This window comes from Gambusia affinis, linkage group LG10 (assembly GCF_019740435.1).
Source record: "Gambusia affinis linkage group LG10, SWU_Gaff_1.0, whole genome shotgun sequence".
Taxonomy (NCBI): Eukaryota; Metazoa; Chordata; class Actinopteri; order Cyprinodontiformes; family Poeciliidae; genus Gambusia; species Gambusia affinis.
The window spans coordinates 23,114,422-23,136,984 of NC_057877.1; the positions used below are offsets into that span (position 1 = coordinate 23,114,422).

Genomic DNA, 22,563 nt, shown 5'->3' on the forward strand with positions numbered 1-22,563 from the left:
ATTCTGATCAAGGCTTGATCAGAATCTTGTTCATGTGTTACTTTTTGACAGATTAAAGTAAAGACGCAAATCAAAATTATGATGTTAACACCTATGTTTGGGCTTTTGAAAGGCTGGTAGTCTAATAATAAATGACTACAATTTATTAATAGATCTTTAATCAGCTGAGTATTATTTTGAAATTGCACTCTTTTTGACATTTGATGTGCAAGTTAATTGGTTGTTCATCTTTGTTTGTTAGCTTTGGTATGAACTTATTTGTGTTTCTTTTGTGTTATTAATCGGAGGAGATATTAGTAAGTAGATTAATATTAAATCCTTGAATCCAATAACCATTAGGTTGATTCTTCTAAACATCTCTAGCTGAAGTGCAATCATATTCGAAATTAGATTAAATCCAGAAAGATATTCAGACATTTATTTCTTATTTGAATGCGCAGAGGAGACCACTCAATGGAAAGATCAATGATTTTGCTAAAAACTGCAGGACGAAATTAAAAAGGAGAGAGACGGCATTTAATTTCTCTTTGTAACTGCAAATTGTTTGTATGTCAGCAGGATAACTGCTGCAACTTATTAATCAGATAATTTAAAATAAAAACAAAAACAGTTAAAATTATTTGGCATCTACGCTTAAACAGTCCAAGCACAATGGTCAGAACTGATCCCCTGTTTTATTGATTCTGTTTAAATTAAGTGATTTGTCAAAATTTGTAAATATATATACATATTTATGTACATGAAGAAATGACTAAACATGTTTGTAAAAGTTGTTAGTATATAGCGAAGCAATTCCAAGCAACATGATTTTATTTTGTGGGTTTATCTGCAATGAAGTAAACCGACGTAATGCTGTCAGAAAACATCCACTTTCAAACCCCACACTCAAATGTCTGCAGTGGTTTCCAGAATACATGGGATTTGCGAGCAGCTCACCACCTACACAGTTTCCAATTATCCAAATATCAAGTACTTAATCAACTGAAGGAGAAAGTTGACACAAAGGCAAAAGCAGAGACAGAATTGTCATGGTGACAACTTCAAGACAAGAGAAGCCCGGAGAACCTTGCAGTTACCATGGCAGCTCATCTTATGTACATTGTACTCCATGTGTGCGTGTGGGTTATCAGGCGGGGGCGTAGTATTATTACAGCTGGGCTACACGGCTGTTGCTACGTTTGAGTGAATGACAACAATGAAGACTGTCACCACACTGGCGAGTGGCCGAAACATAAATATTATACAGAATATTAAGCATCTTATGCTACCAGACACTTCAATGAAATCACTGCCGTAAAGTGGTGCTTTTCATCTGCATCACATGGTCTACTTTAGTATTGTGATTGCGCAGCACTTTAAACATGACAGCTTTATTTACATTGTAAATGTGGTAATCCCTTCCCATTTGGTAACATGCAGTTTGTGGGAAATCCCTATACCTTACACTAGTGAGATGAATGTTTTTCAGACCAGAGAGTGTATGTGCAATTTGGAACAGTAAACATGCAAGAGGTGAAGAAAAAGAAAATATTAAACAAACTACAATTGGTGAGTTTTGTTAAATTGGACATTTATAGTAGTAATAATTTGACACATTGTCATGTCCAAACAATAAAGCTGAAGAAGTATTTTTTTTCCATTCATTGGGACATCACAACCTGCACTGCTGTCAGAGTATTGTAACTTAGATTTGATGGCGTAAAATCATACCAGCTAAAAAGCTTAGTTATAGATTTTAAACACAGAAACAGATCTCATCAACAACAAAGAAATGTAATCATATCTAATCGAATTTTGATGACTGCCATTATTTACTCTGCCAAAATAAAGTAAGATGTCCAATGAAGATGTCCAGTGCGGTTATTCTTGTCCCAGCCACACATTTTCCTTCCACTTAATTTTCATATAATACTCCGAGATGTTGCACTCTGATTAACTAGCTTCTCACTTTTTGCTGTAGAAATATCATCAGGGGTTTTCTGAATGCTTGAGTGGGCGATTTTTATATATTTATAAAAAAATGTGTGTAATATTTAACATTTTAGAAAAAGTAAATTCTGTACCAGTAGCTGTAAAACATTTTTAAAGTTAATAAATAAAAGTATGAAGTACACCTCTGTTTGTTAATATATACAACATGAGTTTCACTTTTGTGATGATATTTTGATATTCTCATTTATTAGGACACACCTGTATTGACAGTCTCAGATTAAAGGCTTTCAAAGTTGTGATTTTGTGTACATGATCTTTGTCACCAAAGATTTGTACAAGAGCTCATATTCTGCTCATCAGTGCCAATATTTTCCCAGCTATGGCAAATGGTTGAATGATTGAAACTTAAGTTAAAAGGGGAAAAAAAAATCAATTTCCTTGACGAAACGCTCTCCTTGAAAGACCTTCAGCCCCAGACCGCCTGCAGTGGTGGGAACTGCTGTTCCGGGCCTTTGGTTACAGCCATCAAACGTGAGGAGGAGGGTTCTTGACCCTCACTTAGCAGAATGCCTGTGCTTTAAGCAAGATTGATTTTTGGAAAATCAGGGCTAGAAATAGCTGGCTGAGCTTTTTTAAGCCGGGGGTTCAAGCGTGGCGGCACACCTTGAGCTTGTTCAGCTCCTGGGATACGTAGGTTGTTCAAATGTCAACAGCAGCCCCTCTAACTCTTTCTCCAAACAGAGCTGCACATCCAGAGAAAAATCTCAGCTGCCCTGAGGCGAAGTTCTGTGTGACATGGACAGTATTTGTTGCTGTGAGTAAAAAGAGTCCAGTCCAATAGCAAGCATGACAGCAGTGATGGTGATATCAAGCAAGCTGGATGTGATATTGTTAAAACCTCTTAAATGTGACTATGCAAAATAATTTCACACTTCCATTTGGATCTCAAATGCTTTTAAAAACAGACCTAGTGCTTAAAAAAATACCCTGATGTTTTTGGCATAAAGTTTATGTTTTTTGGTGTCTGAAAAATTCTAAAATCTCCTGATTAAGTAACAATCGACAGGCAGTGTGCCGTTAGTTAGTAACCCAATTGGAGCTCCAGCATGATTGGTCAGCTGGTTTTAGCTCTGTATGCGCTCTACATTACCTGCTGGAAAAGACGAGTGTTTTGTTGTTGACTTACCATCCAGAAACTACTTGCTGCATTCTTGTTGCTTGTGTAGGAGGCTATACTAATGCTTTTCAAAGATGTACAGCTGTATAACTGGGCATCTGTTTGCAGTGCCAGTGTAAATGTTGAACTCGGGCGGGGGGTGAAGTGGGGGGGGGCATTGTCAGCAGCAGCTTCCTTGGATTTAAAGTTACAAGAGACCCAAAAACAGCCAATTCTGAATGAAGCTCAAATAGGCAGAAATTTGCAGACTAAAATCTGAATATTCAAGAATGATTTTGTGCAAAAAATGTAATGAACATGTCTTGTGTAGCTCATAAATCTATCCTAGCCTAACCTGTCCAAGGAAGCATAATAAGTCACCTTTAAATTCCTTGATGGATAAAAGATCCCACTTTCTGTTCCAAGCACAATGTTTTCTCCACATAAGTTTAACAATCCTGTTTGTTTGAGTTCAGTCAGCATTAAAGTCATCTCTAAGCACAAACAGACATTAACCAGCTCCACATAGCTTTTGCCATTTGTCTCTATTCCCTCACTCTCTCTTCTCCATCTACCTTCACTTCCATTCATTTGGTGTGGATAATAATAGCTCAGCCTACCGCCTATCAATACCATCACTACTCTGGCAAGACAGAGGATGTGGGTGCGGCGGAGACAGAAGAACGAGAAAGAATGCACTTCACAACAGAGGTTTGTTGTTATGTAACAAGAGTGAAGGAGGGAAAGAAAAGCACCTGGGGAGAGCAGGGTTAGGCAGAGCAACAATGAATCAGGACTCCGATAAGATGCAGAGGAAGAACTGCCAGCCACAACCAAATGATGGAACTAGAAGAAAGATCAAGTTAAAAAAAGAGCAGTAAGTTGTCCCAGAGCAACATGTAAAGGTATCAGAAATGGATAGAGGGACAGCAGAGAAAAACAACACACGCTCAGATGATAAACATACTAGCAAACTATTGATGTAATCCTTTACTTTTCCTTTCAATCACAACAACCTCATATTTCTGGATCTGCACTCGTGTCTCAGCTCTCTCTCTTTCTGCCTATTGATTAAGGAAAATAGCTTCACCCAGTTTTGTGTGAAATAGTATCTGATTGTCTAAAAAACTGAGGAGAGTCTCCAGTTAGTCAAGCAGCATATTTCAACCATGATGCACCGATCTTTTCTTACAGACTTGGTCATTACATCTGGACATTAATCTTAAACTTTTACATTACCTTTGATTAAATTTACTATCTAAAACACACTTCTGGACAAGCATAGAATGGCACAAACTAAGTGTCTCAGAGTTTAACAACACCCAGTATTTTTACACAGTTTAAACCAGACACTTTTTGTTTCACTGAAGTTAAATCAGTCAGTTAGAATCACCAAAATCATTTCAATTTACTAAACAACACCATAATGAGAAAAAGTATATGTGGGAGGTTTATTTACCAATATCTTCAAATTCAGGAGTTTTTTTTCTCAGTATTCCCATTGAACTGTATATTTACATTCAAAATGTTCTTCCACAGGATTCAGAGATGTTCTAATCAACATTTTTTGGAACAAAATACAAACATTGTGTCATTTAAAATTAAATATTTGCAGACTTCACAAAATTATTAATACAGTTTTGGGGGTTTGCAAACATCAATTAGAGTTTAATGTTGATAAATAATAATTCTTACCAATTCTTCTAAATATGAATCCTGATAACAGAAAATAATGTGATATTATCCCTAGTTTGTATTTAAAAAAAAAACCAAGAAAAATCTGTCCATGAACATTAACTGTTTTATAGCTAGCATTTCAAACTTTCGCAACTCTGCAAGAGTAAAGAACAGGCAATCTAAGTCCAACTCTATCTTATAAACTAGGTCCAAATCAAACAGAGAACCCAATAATACAGGCTGAAAAGACGTAAACACACTTGCTTTGTTTTCATCATATTTTCCATAACTACAGAAAGTCAAGAAGTAATTTTCTTTGTATGGCGTCCTGACTCTTTCTCCGGCAAACAATGAGGAAACAGAGCTATTAAAATAAACACTGTTTAACTATTAATGAGACTCATTTATTCTAGAGTGTTATTTCATTTCACAAGTTAAAGTCTGGATCCAGGCACTTGTGTAAAGTCTGCAGGACCTTGTATATTATGAAAAACCTTTAAATGAATTGTCTGTTTGTTTTAGGAAGGTAAAACCTGCTAGGGGAAAAATCTTGAGAAATTAAACCTTAATGTCAGAAACTAGATGCATGTTTTGACTGTTTTCACTCCACATTAGTGCTCAACTTCAAACTTTTTGAAGTAGTTCACCACTGTTTAGTGAATACCTGTAAAATAAACCTTACACAAGGTCATCTTGACCACATTAAACTCAAACTAACCCATAAACACATGAAAGAAAAGTTTATAAGTGTGGGGATACAGCTAAAACTGTGCTAAATATAAAAGGTCTAACGATTCATTTTGAATTCCTGGAAGCTCTCTGGGGGGCAAAAGGCCACTTTGAGCTGTAGCAGCAGTGCATGCACTTAAATGTCACAGCTAAATTGAAGTGATCTCTGACTTGCCACAAAGTTCAGAGGAACGGCTCTAACGAACAACAGTGTCACTGATGCTGCAAATGCTGGAGAACACAAACAGAAAACACTTTGTACTCTCTTAACTCACAACACAGCAGCTCTCCATGAAAACACAACAAAAACTTCCAAGATGCACAAGGAAAAAAGAGCATGTATCTGTACACTTTGGACATGTGAAATTCAAATTCCCTGTTTGTGGTCACAAACTTAGCTACTTAAGCAGTTTCAGATAATATGAAGACAGAGTCTTTAGTTCACTATTGACTAATGAGATGTAACATCCAGTGGCTCTTATTAAGCTAAAAAACTACATTAAAAGGAGACTGAACACACATGCGAGCCACATTTTCAAATCCATGTATTATTTTCATTTCATTTCACAAATTTTACACTTTGTTGCTCTGAAACAAAAATCCCAACTAAATACAATGACATTTGTTATTGTTGACATAGTATGGATACCATAGAGAGAACTGTATAATTCTCAACAATTGCACAAAATGGTGTAACCACTAGACAAAAATATGCGGCAAACTGTAGAATAAACATTAGCAAAATTATTTGTAGCACTGGCATAAATGTGCTCAGTTGTTCTCATCACTCTTCTTTTGTAAAATTAAACTGATAAACTCATGTTTGATGAATTACTGGGATTTTAAAAACAAACAAACAAACAAAAAAAAACAGTACTGCAGTAAGAAATGCACTCCACTAATGCCACAGCTCTGTTTGTGTGTATTACAAAAAGTTGTCTAACAAAGAAGTCCAAGGACTTTGCAACATATACACAGCTGACTAACAGCTTACGAGATAAGATAGTATATCATATTTTTGATATCTTACTAAAAGGAACCTGAACCACAGGAGTGCTTTTCAAGAAAAATATTAGTGGTTTTGAAACATTGAGAAAATAAACTGTGCACCACCATAGATAGGAAGGTGGCTAAAAGAAAACAAAGTTTTTTACATTTAAAACTGGCAGAAATTATACAATCAGTTGTCAGCCTGTGCTGGATGAGCTTCATAAAAGATTTTCCATTACAAAACCAAATTCCTGAAAGTAGCCGTCTCTCCAGGTCTATGTGTCTGTGCATTACCTTGGTGATGAGGATGCGGTATTGTTCAAGCAGGTCATGGTTGTCGTGGCAACCGGCCAGCAGCTGCCAGACTTCGGCTCTGAGTGGCTCGGGAATGCCGCTGCGGACCAATGAGGGCAAACCCTTCGGACGAGTGGACAGGTTCCCATGCCTTTTGGAAAATAAAATAAAACAAAACATTGAAAACAAGAGAATTTCTTGAAAGAGAATTGGATCAAAATCCTTTCTGTGATGCAAGTGAACATCGGACAGGAAGTGATGTGCTTATTAATCTACATTTCTTATGTTTAGCTTGGGGATGAAAATACAATATGTTACTTTTCATTAATAAGTTTCATCTGGATTTTGGCTGATATTCTTTGTCCATTAAAATTCCTATTTATTCTTTTTATGTGAGCAAAATGCAAATTTCATGTATGTATTTTCAGGTTTTGGTTTTGTATGAAGCATTGTTGCCTACTGACAAAAATGCATTAAAACGAACAGTTTGTTACCTCAGACTAATTTAGTGATATACAGTTCTGATGGAGACGTTTGACATGAAAAGTTAATTGCTGCCCCTCGGGCACTGTGCCACCGCAATTTAAAATGAAATAGTGTTAAAATCATTATTCTGTCAAACATCAGTTGTAGCAAAAATCTGTGGTGCGTACAAACTGCAATAATAGAGCAGACATTACTTCTACTGTAAAACCTTGTTTTTTTAGCAGAGCAGGCATCTGTTTTAGTATTTTATATTAGCAAATAGAGCAGTTAGCACTGCTAAAACAGCAATCTTTCTGTATATAATCAAGAAAATATAGCCAATTAACTGACCGTAAAAAGGTTGAATTTTTGAGTTTCTGGTCAGCCTGTTACTTACCATAATTAACAGAAATAAAGGCTTTCAAAGGTCCGTCTGTGTGTAATTAATATATATATATACTGTTTCACTTAGTGATGAAGTTTCTGAAATAAATTGATTAAATATATTAATTTATTGAATGGGTCTGAAAAGGCTAAAGTGATCTAGACCAGAATCACATACTGTAACCCAGTTTTTCTAACATAATTACTCTCTAACCTTACTCTTCATTCCAGCTGTCAAGATTCAAGAAACAAGTTCCCATATCAATCTATTTTAAGGTTTCTGACATCACTGTGTTCAGGTTTTGTCTCGTTAGATGCCCTACCATCTGGTGAGGATTGCTCCCCATGACTCCAGTATTTTCTCCGGACAGTCCTTGGAGACGTCCCCAGTCCCACTAGAGATTTCGCTGTCACTATCTGCAGAAAACAAGATGTATATAGAGACACATTAATCCAATTTCATCAGATAAAACTGTTGAGTAGTTGTACAGATGTTTATTTTGTGTTACTAGCTGGTCCAGTAAAGCAAGGAAAATGTGCAGCTTAGGATTGTTTCAAATGTTTTACCACTATTTCAAGAGGTCTGAAAAATTTTGTTAACTACCAAAGCCATTTCTCACCCTTCTGAAGGTCAGGTGCAAAAATTTTGCGTTCAAAGTGGAAGCTTCGTGGGAGCCATCACTCAAGAGGAACAACAATTACTTTGAAATTGCAAAATATGTATTAGGTACTAAATAATAAATCAATCTAAACCCTTTTGGAGTCTTGCAGCACATTTTAAAACCAGCTGGTATTGAACCCACACAGTTAATGGAGGCAGAAGTGTGTGCACAGTGCCTACACCTTCCATTATCACTGCTCTCCTGGCTGCTGGTTCGTGAGGCAGACAAGAGGCAATCAGCGCGGCCAACCACTTGTCTTCTGAAGCAGACTGTAAGGCTGCTTTAACATATGCTGCATAGGGACAAGTGCTGAAATGTATTTCCAGTACGAAAAAGCAGAATGACAAAAAGGGAACACAAATACCCTTTTGGCAGTCAATGGTTTTATTAGCTGGCATTTCACATTTAAAAAATGAAAACAGATAAGGAAGGCAGAAATAAAATACTAAAAATAGTGATTATGTTCCACAAGGAACATATAGTTTCTTGCTACATTTCTTTCTGGACATAAAAACATGTGTATGGCTTTAATCCCATTGCAGAGTCACAAACAGTAAAGACTAATTATTTTTCTGGGTCTAAATGTGAAGAAAATGAAATGAACGTTATGTCAATGCTGGGAATTTGACATTTACGATAGAGCACAGTTTTTTTATAGAGCATATTCATTGGGATGAAGGGTTTAAAAGTTGCAAAGTTACTGCAAAAAGACTCTGTATGGTTCATTAAATTACTTTTTCTATATATAATAAATGCAAAATCATCTTGGGATTAAAGTTCAATGCTGCGCACACAATCTATGACTTTTGAGATGCCTGAATCAATCAGAGAACAAGTTAAACTGTCCTGTCATAGGAGCAACTTTAAGCAGTAGTCATATCCAGGTGAGTCGATCTTCATTGGAACAAACCTAAATTTGCTAAGTTTACTCTAAATTAAATATTATTAGAATGGTATTACTGCGACCGTTGAGAGGCACAAGTGTAAATTTCATACTAGTAGCACATATTCAAATTCAAAAATATTTTATTAATATTTATTAAGAAATAAATATTAAATATTTTATTTAATATTTATTAATAATACATTATTAAGGAGATTAATAATGTGCACTAGATGCTTCATCTCTAAGTTTAATCTATAATGGTACAGGAATATTAGCCTGTAAGAAGCTTTCCTTTTACAAGAGAGACTGTGGCACACATTGAGTACCAAACTCCACAACTGTAGTCTTCATCATAGTGCCTTCCTCAGACTTGAACTCAGATGAGAAAATGTACGAGTTATTGATTTATGAACCTGAACATAAACAATGCAGGGCTGGGCAATGTAACTGATATGTTAGATGTATTGTGGCTGGCGCCATGTGTGCAATGTATAAAATGGAAATACTGTGACTATCAAGAGTATAGGTTTCTATAGCAACCACTGCCCATCTGCATCTGATTTACTGAAAGCTCAGTTTCTCTTTACGTTCCTAAATGCATCAGTTAAACTCCGCTGCAGAGAATTACAGAATGCGCTGATTGTTTACCATGTCAGATGACGACACCATCAGAAACACAAAGAAACCATCAAGAGCGGCGGAGAAATCGGAATTGAGCATCAAGATCTGCAGTGTGAACAAAGTATTATTCTTTGTTTTGGAACTGAACTTGTCAAAGATGCTGTCAACTTCAGCATTATGTCGACAAACAACTGAAAATTTTGGATTTACTGATCCAGTTGTCGAAAAGCATCTAAATTATAGTTGAACATTGTCATAGTGATTAACAGATTTTAAATATTGCCATAAATCAAAGTGACATCGAGTTTAAACTTTATCACTGAACCCTAATTTCAATGTACTCGTACTCTTCTATAAAAGTCAAATATCACAAGAGATGTTATTGTACTGTTCAGCAGGAAAAACAAATGATAAGAATTAATGCTTATTGATAATGTTTGCAAACTCAATACTTGGTGTCGACTGATTTCTTAATTTTATCATTTATATTCATTGTGTGATAAGGCCATTAATACATTCTGAAATGTGATTAAAAAGAGGTATTATGTGCTGTTAGTTAAATACAATAACATAATAAAACTATTTCAATAACTGATTTGAAAAGTTTTATTTTTAAAAGGAGTATTTGGGTTCGACTGTATGCAGTGACAAAGTCAGAGGCCTAAAATCCACAAAAGTAGATTGTGATCGATTTTTTTCATCGTCACTTTTATCATTACACCACAAAATATCACAAAATATCCTGATAAACCTTAATGTTTATAATTCCAACCACTAATTAAAATGCATGTTTCCGGTTTGCCTTCCTTTTCAACAAGTTTAAAGGTTTTTTTTAATATTGTCGCGATATCAGAAAGAAACAAGTCACACAAGCATAAAAGCAACAAAAATGTAGTAAAAAGAAATTTAAAGTGACAAAACACAGGTCTTTAGAGACAACTGAACAATAAAACCCAACTGCAACCTTTCCGAGAGTTTAAAGGTACCGCTCATTCCCGCTTAAGACTCTTACTCAGGCCTTGACATTTCAAAATGAGTAAAGGCAGGTGGTTATGCTGAATGCGCTGCGGCTCCAACATCCTCACAGCCTCAGCAGGAGCTTTTCAGGTCTTTATAAATGCTTGATGAAGCCTTTCAAATGTTTCAGAAACCCAACATAAAGCTCCTGCCTCCATCCTCAGATTTGTTGGAGCCACGTGGCAAGAAAGCACGAGTCCAAAGCTGCTGCCAACTTACCAGGTGATAAAAGGAACCGGGCAGACAAGGACCATTACTATTACCTTTATATGTGATGGGGGGGAGGCACATTCAGTGTGGGATTAAAACAGGATCTGTGTGAGGATGAAGTCACAAATGGACTGGGTTTGTTACAGCAAGAAGGCATTTCTTTCGTATATCATAACGATAATACTTGCAGAACAAAATGTAGCAGAAAAGGAGTCAGGCTGGAGACATAACCATGTTTGTCCAAGAAAGTTAGATTTTTTTTTTTTTTGCAGTTGAAAAGTGGAATGGGAAATTGGTTTGACACTGACAATGTTATTTTTTTTCTAACTAGAATTACATTTAAATGTGTTTACTGCTGTGGCGTCTACTTTGACAGTGTATTCATTACTATTACAATAAAAGTGACCTCCAGCTTCACAGCGCTGATAGCCTTCAATTTTCAGCAGTGGCAGAGGAGAGGGGCGTCGCTGAAAAAGGTTTGTGGATGTCGCCCACAGAGCCGGCTGAAAGGAGTCAGACGCAGCCTTGGCGGACGCCTCGTGACTGAGTGACTCGACAGATAGGAACAAAACACACTATTTCTCTCTCTTATTGTGTAAATACTTTTTACCACTTCAAGGAGAAAATAGCTGAAGACTGTTTATACAAACAGGAGAATAAAGCCTCAATTTCTGAGGCTGGAGGACAAAGTTAATAATAAAAAAAGCATGCAACAAACTTGTGTAAAGAAAATTCTACTTTTTAACTTTTCATATGTGATGTGTTATATCCTCTTTCACTTTGAAATCCTTAAATAAATGCAGAGCAATTAACTAACTTATGCTGAATTCAGGAGGGCTGCACAGTGGCGCAGTTGGTAGAGCTGTTGCCTTGCAGCAAGAAGGTCCTGGGTTCGATTCCCAGCCCGGGTCTTTCTGCGTAGAGTTTGCATGTTCTCTCTGTGCATGCGTGGGTTCTCTCCGGGTTCTCCGGCTTCCTCCCACAGTCCAAAAACATGACTGTCAGGTTAATTGGTTTCTCTAAATTCTCCCTAGGTGTGAGTGTGTGTGTGAGTGTGTTGTTTGTCTTGTATGTCTCTGTGTTGCCCTGCGACAGACTGGCGACCTGTCCAGGGTGAACCCCGCCTCTCGCCCGGGACGCAGCCAGAGAGGAACCAGCAACCCTCCTGACCCCATTAGGGACAAACGGTGAACAGAAAATGGATGGATGGATGGATGCTGAATTTATATTCCCACTCTTTAGATTTTTGTTTGTAAATCTTATGCAATTTTCCTTCAAATTTGAAGTATTCTCTAACTTAGGCTGGTCTAATCAGTTAAAATGCAGTTAAAAAAATGAAAGATTGTGGTTGTAAAACAACACAATATTAAAAAGTTAAAGGCAGACGAATATTTCAGAAATATCTCTGCTGCTCTGTGAGAACTGGATGGAAATGCCCTCTATGGGTATACAAGGATATGCTCACATATATGCACACAAACGCAGCTGCAAAATAAACAGATCCATTAAAATCAGTGTTATCATACAGTGTGCAGTCTGAATGATGACCTCGAGACACCTGCAGCATTTAGCCTGTGGTGAAGTGCCTGAAACTGGGTCATGTGTGAGAACCTCTGGAGTCTATCTGGGGCTGTTAATATTACTGCTGTTTTGGCTTCATTCCTTCGGCAAAGACGGCTGTTACTGGCGGTGAAATATCCAGTCTGCTAAATAGGTCAGATTTATAGATTCACTAACTTTCTCAAGAGAAAAAATTGATGGATAACTTTGTTCAGGATGAGAAATTTAGATTTAGATATAGAATCTGTTCCTTTCTACCAAAAAGTCTGTTTCTGACAGGAAATGAAATGGCTATTTCCTAAATGATAGTACATTGTAGATGGGATATAATTGCTGAAAAAGAAAATTCTTGGTTTTTTTATTCATATTTGATAAAGTCGCGTACAGATGTGCAACTCCAAAATCTTAATTTTACTTCCAGTTAGGGGAAAAATTTTAGTAAAATTAAAATATCACTCTAAATATAAATATAAAAGGGGTATGAATAATGTTAGAAAAATAGGAAAAGAGAAACTTGATTTTATCTTTTAATTGTGTGGGGTTTTTTTTTAAGAATTCTGAGGAAAAAGTCAGATTTATTTTTCTTCCAGTGGCCCTAATCCTAGTTTTTGGTAGTTTTTGGTTCAATAGTGTTATTAAAACCGAAGAAAAGCACGAACAAATGGTGTCCTTGACTAAAGGAGGCTGTTTACTTCATCCAAACAGCAGCACATAAAGGCTCTTTGATGTTGTCGATGCTGCAGTGTTGCAGGCGTTAACAGGATTGGGCCGGGTTCTGGTTGACACATGGCCACATTCACAAGTGCGGATAATCACACAAATACCCCCCTGACTGGACCCGCAGCTAAATACTGTGGACAAATCAACAAATCCACGGTCGACATCAACAATGTCGAACTCATGCGTGAATATGTACGCTGCCTAGCCAGTGTTTGCTTGCCTAACAGAATTGAGCTTCACTGCTGATGAATCTCTGTCACTGAAGTGTACACAAGGGTTTTTATCAAAGCTTTGCTGCAGAAGGGCAGTTTGAAGGTGCCTATGACCCTTTATAGAAAACGAACACTTGCAATATGAAGTCCAATTTAAAAAGGCTTTATGACACACGGCGAAAGCAAAATAATAAGAGAAGGTAAACGTTGATTCTACAACATATTGGTGAATCACTCTCCTTTTATTGTGCTTAGGAAAGTAAACATGTTTCTCCTCAGTACTGAAAGGACAACAAATTTGTAGAGCGAATGCTGTTATGTTTGTGCAATTTTCAATCTCACTACGAAGGACAAGTTATTGTGAAACTATGTCTGGTTTATTTAGTTTCAATCCAAGAAGGTAGAATGCTTCACCCAGAACAGTAGAAAATAAAAGAAAACTGAACAAAAAAAAAAAAAAAAGGAGCATACCTTCATCGACATCTTCTTCCTCATTATGGGAGGTGACCTGCTCCCTTTCTTCAATGTTTCTTTCTGCTTCCCTCTGAAGACTCACCACTTCATACACAGTGTCACTCTGACTCACCCTGTCAGGGGCCTGCTGTGTAAACAAACAAACACATAATCACGAATGTTTAAATGTTGCACTTGTATAGCTCTTTATCAAGTCAGGGAACTCCAAAACTCTGTACACTATATTCACTCATTGGTGCACATTTTCACACGCTGATGGTGATGAGCTCCATTATGTCCACAGCTGCTCTGGAGCAGACTGACAGACGTGAGGCTGTTCATCACACCACTGAGTAAAAAGATTGAAAATAACTTCACAAGTAGAATGTAAAATTTCTATCTCCATTTAGTCACTTGGTGAAGAAAAAAACACACCAGTTGATTCCTATAAAACTGAAGCACTTTTTTAATTCATATTATAATATTTTAAGTGGTCAGAGTGACATCTATGACTTCCTGATTGCTTGCAGTATAAAAACAAGGTGACTATTAACCATTTCTCTTCACCTTTCACTTTTCAAAATGGGAAATATAAGAGAACATGCCACTGAAGTCAGGCAGATTTTTGCTGTTCAACAAGACACAACAAATGGCAACCACAAAATTTCTTCTACTTGTTCATACCTAACATCAAAGCAATAATAAACAGCTAAAAGCTTAAAACAACTGGAACTGTGACAAGCAAAGGTGGACAAGGACGCACATTTATCTTGACACCATGTAATGATGGTAAGGAAAAAACAAAAGACAAAAATGTTACTGTTGGAAAACTGCAGCATTTTTTGTGAGATTAAGATGCATAAAACAAAAGGACTACTTTTTATTGAAAGCCTGCTACACATATTTGACTGAGAAGCTAACAAACACAGAGGACACACAGAGTCTTACTATGAAGACTTTCACAATATTGTATCTCTGTCTGCAGGAGATAAATATTTTTCACATAGACATTAGCAGGAAGGTTATATCTGGACACTACACATTTATTTTGTTTTCTTTTGTGGTTTTGTTTTAAAAATAAAAACAACAAATGAGCAGATTTTGGATATAAAGGACTTGATTCAATCATCACAGGTTGACATGAAAACTAGCATCATAAACTGGAAATAAAGTGACTGAACATTATCAAATAGTTTGTGATTTTATTGTTTTTTCTTAAAATATATATTAAGAAAGCATGAATAGAAAAATAAATTCCCACTAAAACTATAACATTGTTCTATTGCCAAGTTAACTTCAGCTAATGAAGAATCTGACTCAATACAACATTCTTCTCTGAAAAACTAAAACTAGCATAGCAAGTCCTAACATAGGTCTTAAATGTACCTGAAGGCAATAAAGAAAGTGTAAGTGAACAAAGATACCATCAGATCTGACCTTCTGTGTCACAGGCAGCTGATGTTTATTTCTAGTCTATTCAATTACTTTGGTGCTAGTGCCCATCTCTTCCACCTAGAGAAAAAAAAAATGGATCAATGAGCTGCATTGATCCGCCCACTCGCATGGCACCTAATGACTAACTCAAGTCAGAGCCGACAACTCGAAATAGCTGAGGATATCCAGCCTGGACTATTTCTGGAAAAATAATCTACAGAGATTTGAGGAAATAATTTGCAGCGGCTTCTTCAAGAGATTAGTGAACATAAATTACATAAATTATTCACACTGATTTAAAAACAAGAAAAATAAATTTGGACAAAAAAACGGTTCCTGGGACATACGGGTGACATGGATTTTGAATTATGCAAAAATAATCAATGCATCAAGAGAAGTGAAACATTTTCCACTGGTTGCACTTGTGCCGCGTAATATCAATGCATGTGCACAAAAAGTCTTCTACTGATTAGTTACTAACACAATATTACATCTAGAAAAGACACACTTCGGTGCTTTTCTGTGCAGATTAATATACTACTAAAAGTTTTATGATTGTCCACAAATTCACAGTTAATTTTAAAATTTTGCTAAATTGTACTAAAAATAAACATTTATTTATTAAAAATTTAAGTTAATATGTAACTTTTTTCTATATCTAATAAATATTTATTTTAGCAATTAAACCAACATATTTAAAAGCCAACGTTTTATATCTAAAACAGGCCTGTCTATTAGAAATAAATCAGAAGAAGTGATCACAATAATTTTATCAGGAAGATGAGCAAGCATATGTTATGTTGTTTTATTATGTATGTATGTAACAGGTCTCTCTTGTAAATGAGATAATGAGTCTCAAGAGATTTAGGCAGCATAAATAAAAAATTATATATAGAGAGTATATGTTTGTCCCTTATTAATGAAACTATCTCTGCAAACTGCATCACATTCCAAAAACCTCACATGCAACAAATATATTGATTAGAAAAAGTCTAAACATAAAATATGCAATAAAGTAAAAGATTCTGACCCCCATTATTAATAAAATGTACTGAAGTTAAACAGACCTTTCTGCTTTTCTGGGCATCAGTTGTTGCATTTACTCTGTAAACAATCCAGCTTTTTTTAGAGGAATTTTGTTTTTCTCCTTTTATTTCAGAATCCATATTATTACTGGAGATACTTCTGGTGTTTTGGTTTATTATAGCTTTAAAACCAAGGAAGAACATTCAGCACTGGCAGGCTTTTTTAAAAGAATAGCAACTAGTTGAGCAAACAACTCCTATAGGTTAACAGATGGGTTAATGGTACTTCATATTAATGTTTTCCTTCCCAAAATACGGCAAGAGGATTGCATATTTATTGTGTTTGCACCATCTCTGATTGTCATCTTCAGTGGAAACTTCTACACAATATTATCTTTTAATTAGCTTGGAACCACAGAACTAGCCCAGCACCCTTCCATTTACCAAAGAGATAACAAGAGAAGCAATCAGGCGAACGAGTCAAAGCGCTGCTGTTAATTACCCAAAAGCAAATAATGAGACAGAGCCTCTTATTAGCTTTCACAATCCAAAGCTTCCCCACACCTCACTGATTCACCAGGCCCCTGTGGCCAACTAAAAGATTTGCTTTCTAAAACAGAGAAGAGGAAGCTTATGGCTTAACGTTTTGTTTAAGCACTAGCAGAAAACTGCTCAGACTGTTTTCTGCCTGAAACAGCAGCAGTCGGTGGGGAACACATGACCCCACCGACATGAAGTAATCACACTCCAGAACACTTTGGAAGGCAAGTCAAAAGGTCAACTGTGGACTTTTTGTGTCTGCAAAAATAAAAAATATATAAAAAATATTGTGTTTTTCTTTTTTTTTTTTTTTAAGGCTTACATTATTTCAAAAAGAATATTACAGTACATACTTGAGGATATTGGTCATTCTCCATGAATCCTGAAGGTGAAAGCTGCTCCACAGCCATTTTTTATTGTTTTATATTTTAAATGATTTTACTTTATGAATGTGAAAAAAATTAGCTAACAATTGGAATCAATCTGACTGGTAACCTGCCACTTCTTTTTAGTTGTTGTTATTGTGGGTCTTCATTGTGTAAAGTAGTTTGCCTTGTTGCTTTTATGTGTTACATAAATATCTGCTTTGACAGTCAAAAACTGGACTTGTACACTGGCCTTTTTAAAAATTTTGGATAGATTGCATTCATTTTCCTGGTATTTTATTTTATTTGTCCATCCTCAGCAGCAGGAACAGAATATGGATCAATTTTTCTGTGAAAATGTGCAACTGACTGTACTTTGGACTCTGCTGTTTTAAAATATCAGTAAATGTCACCTCTGTTTCAACTATTACTGACTAATTATATATATATATAACGCTGTTCTCATAACTTCTTATATTTTAATTGTTAACAGGGAAATTGGATTCTGGTGAAACATTATAAAATCCAAAGATCGGATAAAATTGACAAAAATAAATGACCAAAATTCTGACTGGTGAATCTCTATTTTGAGAAATTCAAAAATAGAGAATCTATTTTCTTTACCGCTTTAAAGTGGTAAACCTTTTCCAGCTTTACCACTTTACTTTTGTAAATACCTGGAGAAAAAAATTTTCAATATACATTAAGATTAATAATTTATTAAGTATTTAAGACGCAATGGAAGCACTGCACATATTTCCAATCTGCTTTGTGAACCTCTACATCACAATACTTACCCTACCATATGAAACGCTGCCTGTCTAGGGAGAATAGATCGAATTCAGAATTAACACAATCTGGGCCGTTTTATCCCCCTGACACCAATTCTGAAATAAGTCAATAAACTTAACATGACCTGAGTAAAACTGCAAAACAATAAATCACTAATAGCCGACAGCTGACAGATTCGTAGCCAGAAGCTACCACTGAGACTCAATCAGCTGAGCTGACCTGCTCAGGTCGGCTTTTTAAATATTTAATAATGCCTAAATGCATTGGCTCTGCTGCAACACAAACATTACTGCTCTATATTTTACAAGAGATTAATAAATCATTGCTGACAAAAATGACCAGGAACATAGTTTTAGTTAATGGAACAAAATCAACGTTTGGGAAATTAGGACGCCTAGTTTTCCAAATACTGACTCTCAAATTTTATAGCAAGATTTCAAAATCCAAACATCACAAGGAAATCCGGCTTATTTTAGCAATTTACTCTCCTACTGATATTAACACAGCTTCGACAATGTGCCAGTACTAAAAAAAATAATAAAAGACATTGATGAAAAGCAAACCTATAAATATATTTTGTTTTTGTTCAAATGTATGAAACAAGAAAATAAAAACAAACAAAAAAACAGCAACCAAGTCAAGAACAAAGTGTCTTTATGCCTCAACACTTCATTATTGAGCTTCTTTTTTCCACTGACTGATGCCGGGGCACAAAGCATTTCACAGTCAGTGAATCATACACACCCACATGTCGCGTAGGTTCATCAGCCAACATATTTAATCAGAATAAAAGAATATATAAAGGCTCGACATGTAAGGGGAGCAGATATTAATAGTTGCAGCAAACCAACCTGCCGCAGTTTGAGGTAGAACGTTTCGCTGAAGGTCTTTCGGCTGAAGTACCAAAAGCGTTCGTTTGACGGATAGACCCTGACGAGGGTTTCCAGCAGGAAGCGAACAGGTTCCACCACTTCGGTCACCACCAGGTCCACCGCCACCGTCATGTAGACCTGCTTATCTAGAGATGGGAATTAACAAAAAATAAAGTTAACGTCTGTGTTTGTTTTCTTACTAAATTCAGTCACTAAAATCTGTTTATTTGGATAAAGCTGAAAATAAAGCATTAGGTATACACTATAACAGAGAAATAAAAAACTGTTAAAGCATCTGTACCTCATAGATAGAAAATGTTTCACATTTAAACTCCCAAATAAAGTTTAGTATCAAATGTTTTTTTTGTTTTTTTTTTACTTTTTATTTATTTTCCGATAACTGTTTTACACAAACATAAACAGATCCATCCTTGTCCCAGTTCACATTTGACATCTTATTAACATTTTATTAATACAATCCTTCCTTTCAGACATTTGACCAACAATAAATGTACATGTTGTTTAAATCCAACATTGGCGCATCATCTGGAGAGTATTGGTGAAGGAAAAAGCAAAGAGAAATACATTTCCCTCAGATAAACATTAACCTCATTAAGAAAAACTAATATTCATTAAATACATCTATAACAGTTACAGTGAAAATAACAATAGACATAGGAAAAATAAAAACTAAAGTAATAATAGTACATACTACTACTAATAATAATATACAAGCAAATAAATACAGGTGTCAGGGTTAAGGAAACCTTAACCTTAGGAAACCTTCTAGTTGAAGGTTTCCTAAACTTTGCTTTTAATCAATAAAGGTTACCCAAACTGCGTATAATCTAAAATTCGAATACTGAGTTAAGAAACTGTATCCTGTATGGACGCCACACCCCTTACTGGATAAGAGCATGGCTCCAATAACCTGTTGGTAAAAGGCTAGATGGGCTGTTAAACTGTTAAAGCAACCAGAAAACCTTTTTTGAAGACAAACCTTTAGGTGTGTCTTCATTCAGAGGCTGGAAGGCGGCCATGTTGGGATTCCACGTTCCTGTGATGACGTAGGCTTTTCCATCTGAGCTCTTTCCCATTGATTCCTACAAAAGGAGTAGAGTAATAAAATTTCTTTTATCCCCAGCAATATTTATGTTTTCACCTACCATCTTATTTATCATGCAACAACACCAGATTTGTACCGTTAAAGGCTGGTCAGTTTCCATGTTTCTATAAACTAATTCAGTCTCAAAATCAGCATAACAGATGGTTTATTTGATAAATCAATACATTTTTGCAAGGTGTTTCACAGTAACAGCCACATGAATTGATTTCTGTTATAATGAAACCCCTTAAGGCCAGTAATGAATGGAGTCAAATGAAGTCGCACATACCATGTCAAGAAGATGCATGTCACTGTTGCAGACTTTCTGCCCGGGACTCAGCAGCATCCCAAAACACCTTAACAGAAGACAAAGGAGGCACAACCCACAAATCAATACCCACTAATTCCAAGGCAGACCTACAGCCTGCCTTCATCAGTCAAGTTAGCTGAGAGAGAAAAGAAAATGGAGGGAAAAAAAAGATGTGAATCCACACTCAGATACAGCATCGTATCTATTCCGAAGACATTTCAGACAAACGTCTTAGCTTGTCCTTTACCCTTTGTTTGTATCTGTGCCTAATAACCATTGGATACTTTAAACTAGGAAATTAGTTTTAATATGTCTTAATAACCAGAACAGATAGAAAATAGGCTAAGAGGTCTCTGTTGTTATAAGTCTTTAATCTTTTTTGGCCCAAGTTCCTTAAAATCATCTCTCAATAAGGTAAAATCCTCTCATCTTTATGTTGCAAAGATTTTTCCAGTTTCTGACCCAAACTGCATAAGGATGCATTTACAATCTAGTTAATCATTGAAGCAACATTTGTACAATCAAAGCACAAAGTAAACCCTGTTGCGATTACAAATGCAGAGGTTTACATATCTGGATATGAATAATCTGAAATTTGCAAAGTTCTAATGTGGCCTCAAGCTTAGAACAAGAGACACAAATCATCCAATCACATCAATCTAAATAAAATAAAAACGGGCAAAGCCAAAATTAAAAAGGTATGTGTGAAAATTAAGGCACACACCTCATATCTCTGTAGTTAGCTGAAGCATCTTTAGCTGTCTTAGAGGAATTTTAACCCAACATTACTTCCCTGCTTGCATGACTCAGTTTCAGACAGATGGCTTTATGTTTGGTTGTGGAATATTTTGGTGTCCTGGTCGACCCAATGAAAGCAGCCATTGGTGTGATGTGATTCTGTGGATACGCTGTGTTTAACATTCTAACAGACTTGCAGAGGCTTTTGCATGGTCTGACTATCGGGTGAATTTCCCCAGAGTGTCTATTCCTGGGAAGACAGGCAGCAACCGTCCTAAATGGTCTCCAATAACAACAGTAATTGCTTCTCTGAAGTCACTGTTGAAGTTTTTACTCCGTGGAACTGTGATAATATCCATTTGCTGTTTCCAGCCAGGGAAACTAAACTGCTGTCACAGAGGTGGTCGGACTTGCCGATGAAATCTGAGAACAAGTCAACATATTATCAAAAACTAAACTGTGTTCCTAAGGAACAGATTATATATATATATATATTTATTGAGGGTCAAAATCAGTCTAAATAGACATGGGAATATGAGAATAATCTCTTTGAAGAACATAGAGGTTTCAATGTCTGAATAAGAAAAAAAAAATGAGAGGGCAGCTTTTTGTCTTGGTCTGATAGCTCCAGAGGTGTGAAGGTTAAAAATGGCAAATTACCTAGTTTTTCCAGTTTTACTCAAGTATATAAACATTTAAACAGTGGGGCACAGAAGTTTGAATGTGACCTTAAAACATAGTCTGCACTACTGTTCACTGAGTTCATGAGAAGGAAGCATTAAACAGCTTTGAGGCCCAGAATATTCTATCCGTCTTGTTTATTTTAGATGTCGAACACAGAGAGACATGTTGAAATTAAACCAATCATCCCCAAAATACCAACACATAAAAGATAACTCCATAAATGTTTTGTGCACCATTAACTGGGCTAATGCTCTGTTGTACAGAAAGAATAAATGAGTTAAAGTATAAGACAGGAAAGGTTCTGTAATGGTACGTAGAAAAGTAGAACGATGTCAGCCTTTCAGTACAATTTAAATACCCAGTTTTTAAAAACAGAGTCAGTTCCTAAAGGTGCGGACTTGTGGTCAAGCTAGCCTCAAGATATTTCTGACTTGTTTATAAAAATGGGATTATTTATTTATTGAATTGTTTATCCCATGAGCTATATTATGACACTTGGGTCTTTAAGGCAAGTCCATCACCATGCCAGCAGTTGCTGAGCTGTTTAAAAAGCACCCAATTTCAGAGTGACAGGGATGGAAGAGATTTTTCCTGATATGCTGGAGGGTTGGCCAGCTGATTTATCTCTTTAATGTTGCATAGAGGACCGAGGAAGAACCTGCTGAGTGGTACAGTGAGGTGGTGGTCCCAATTAAGTCCTTAGAAAACCTTTTAAACTAATTTGAATAGT

The 22,563-nt window shown here is 36.1% G+C and overlaps 1 protein-coding gene across 2 annotated transcripts in view; it reads right to left on the minus strand.

The window, feature by feature from the left end:
- The window catches only part of rabgap1l (RAB GTPase activating protein 1-like), a 161,418-nt gene that overhangs the window by 122,269 nt on the left and 16,586 nt on the right, over positions 1-22,563 (minus strand). For both annotated transcript variants that reach the window (XM_044130479.1, XM_044130480.1), the window contains exons 8-13: positions 20,391-20,457; positions 19,997-20,099; positions 18,976-19,142; positions 13,987-14,116; positions 7,951-8,044; positions 6,779-6,929 (exon numbers count right to left, since the gene is read on the minus strand). In XM_044130479.1, the coding sequence (XP_043986414.1) occupies positions 6,779-6,929; positions 7,951-8,044; positions 13,987-14,116; positions 18,976-19,142; positions 19,997-20,099; positions 20,391-20,457 (712 nt within the window). The remainder of the gene's footprint in view (positions 1-6,778; positions 6,930-7,950; positions 8,045-13,986; positions 14,117-18,975; positions 19,143-19,996; positions 20,100-20,390; positions 20,458-22,563) is intronic.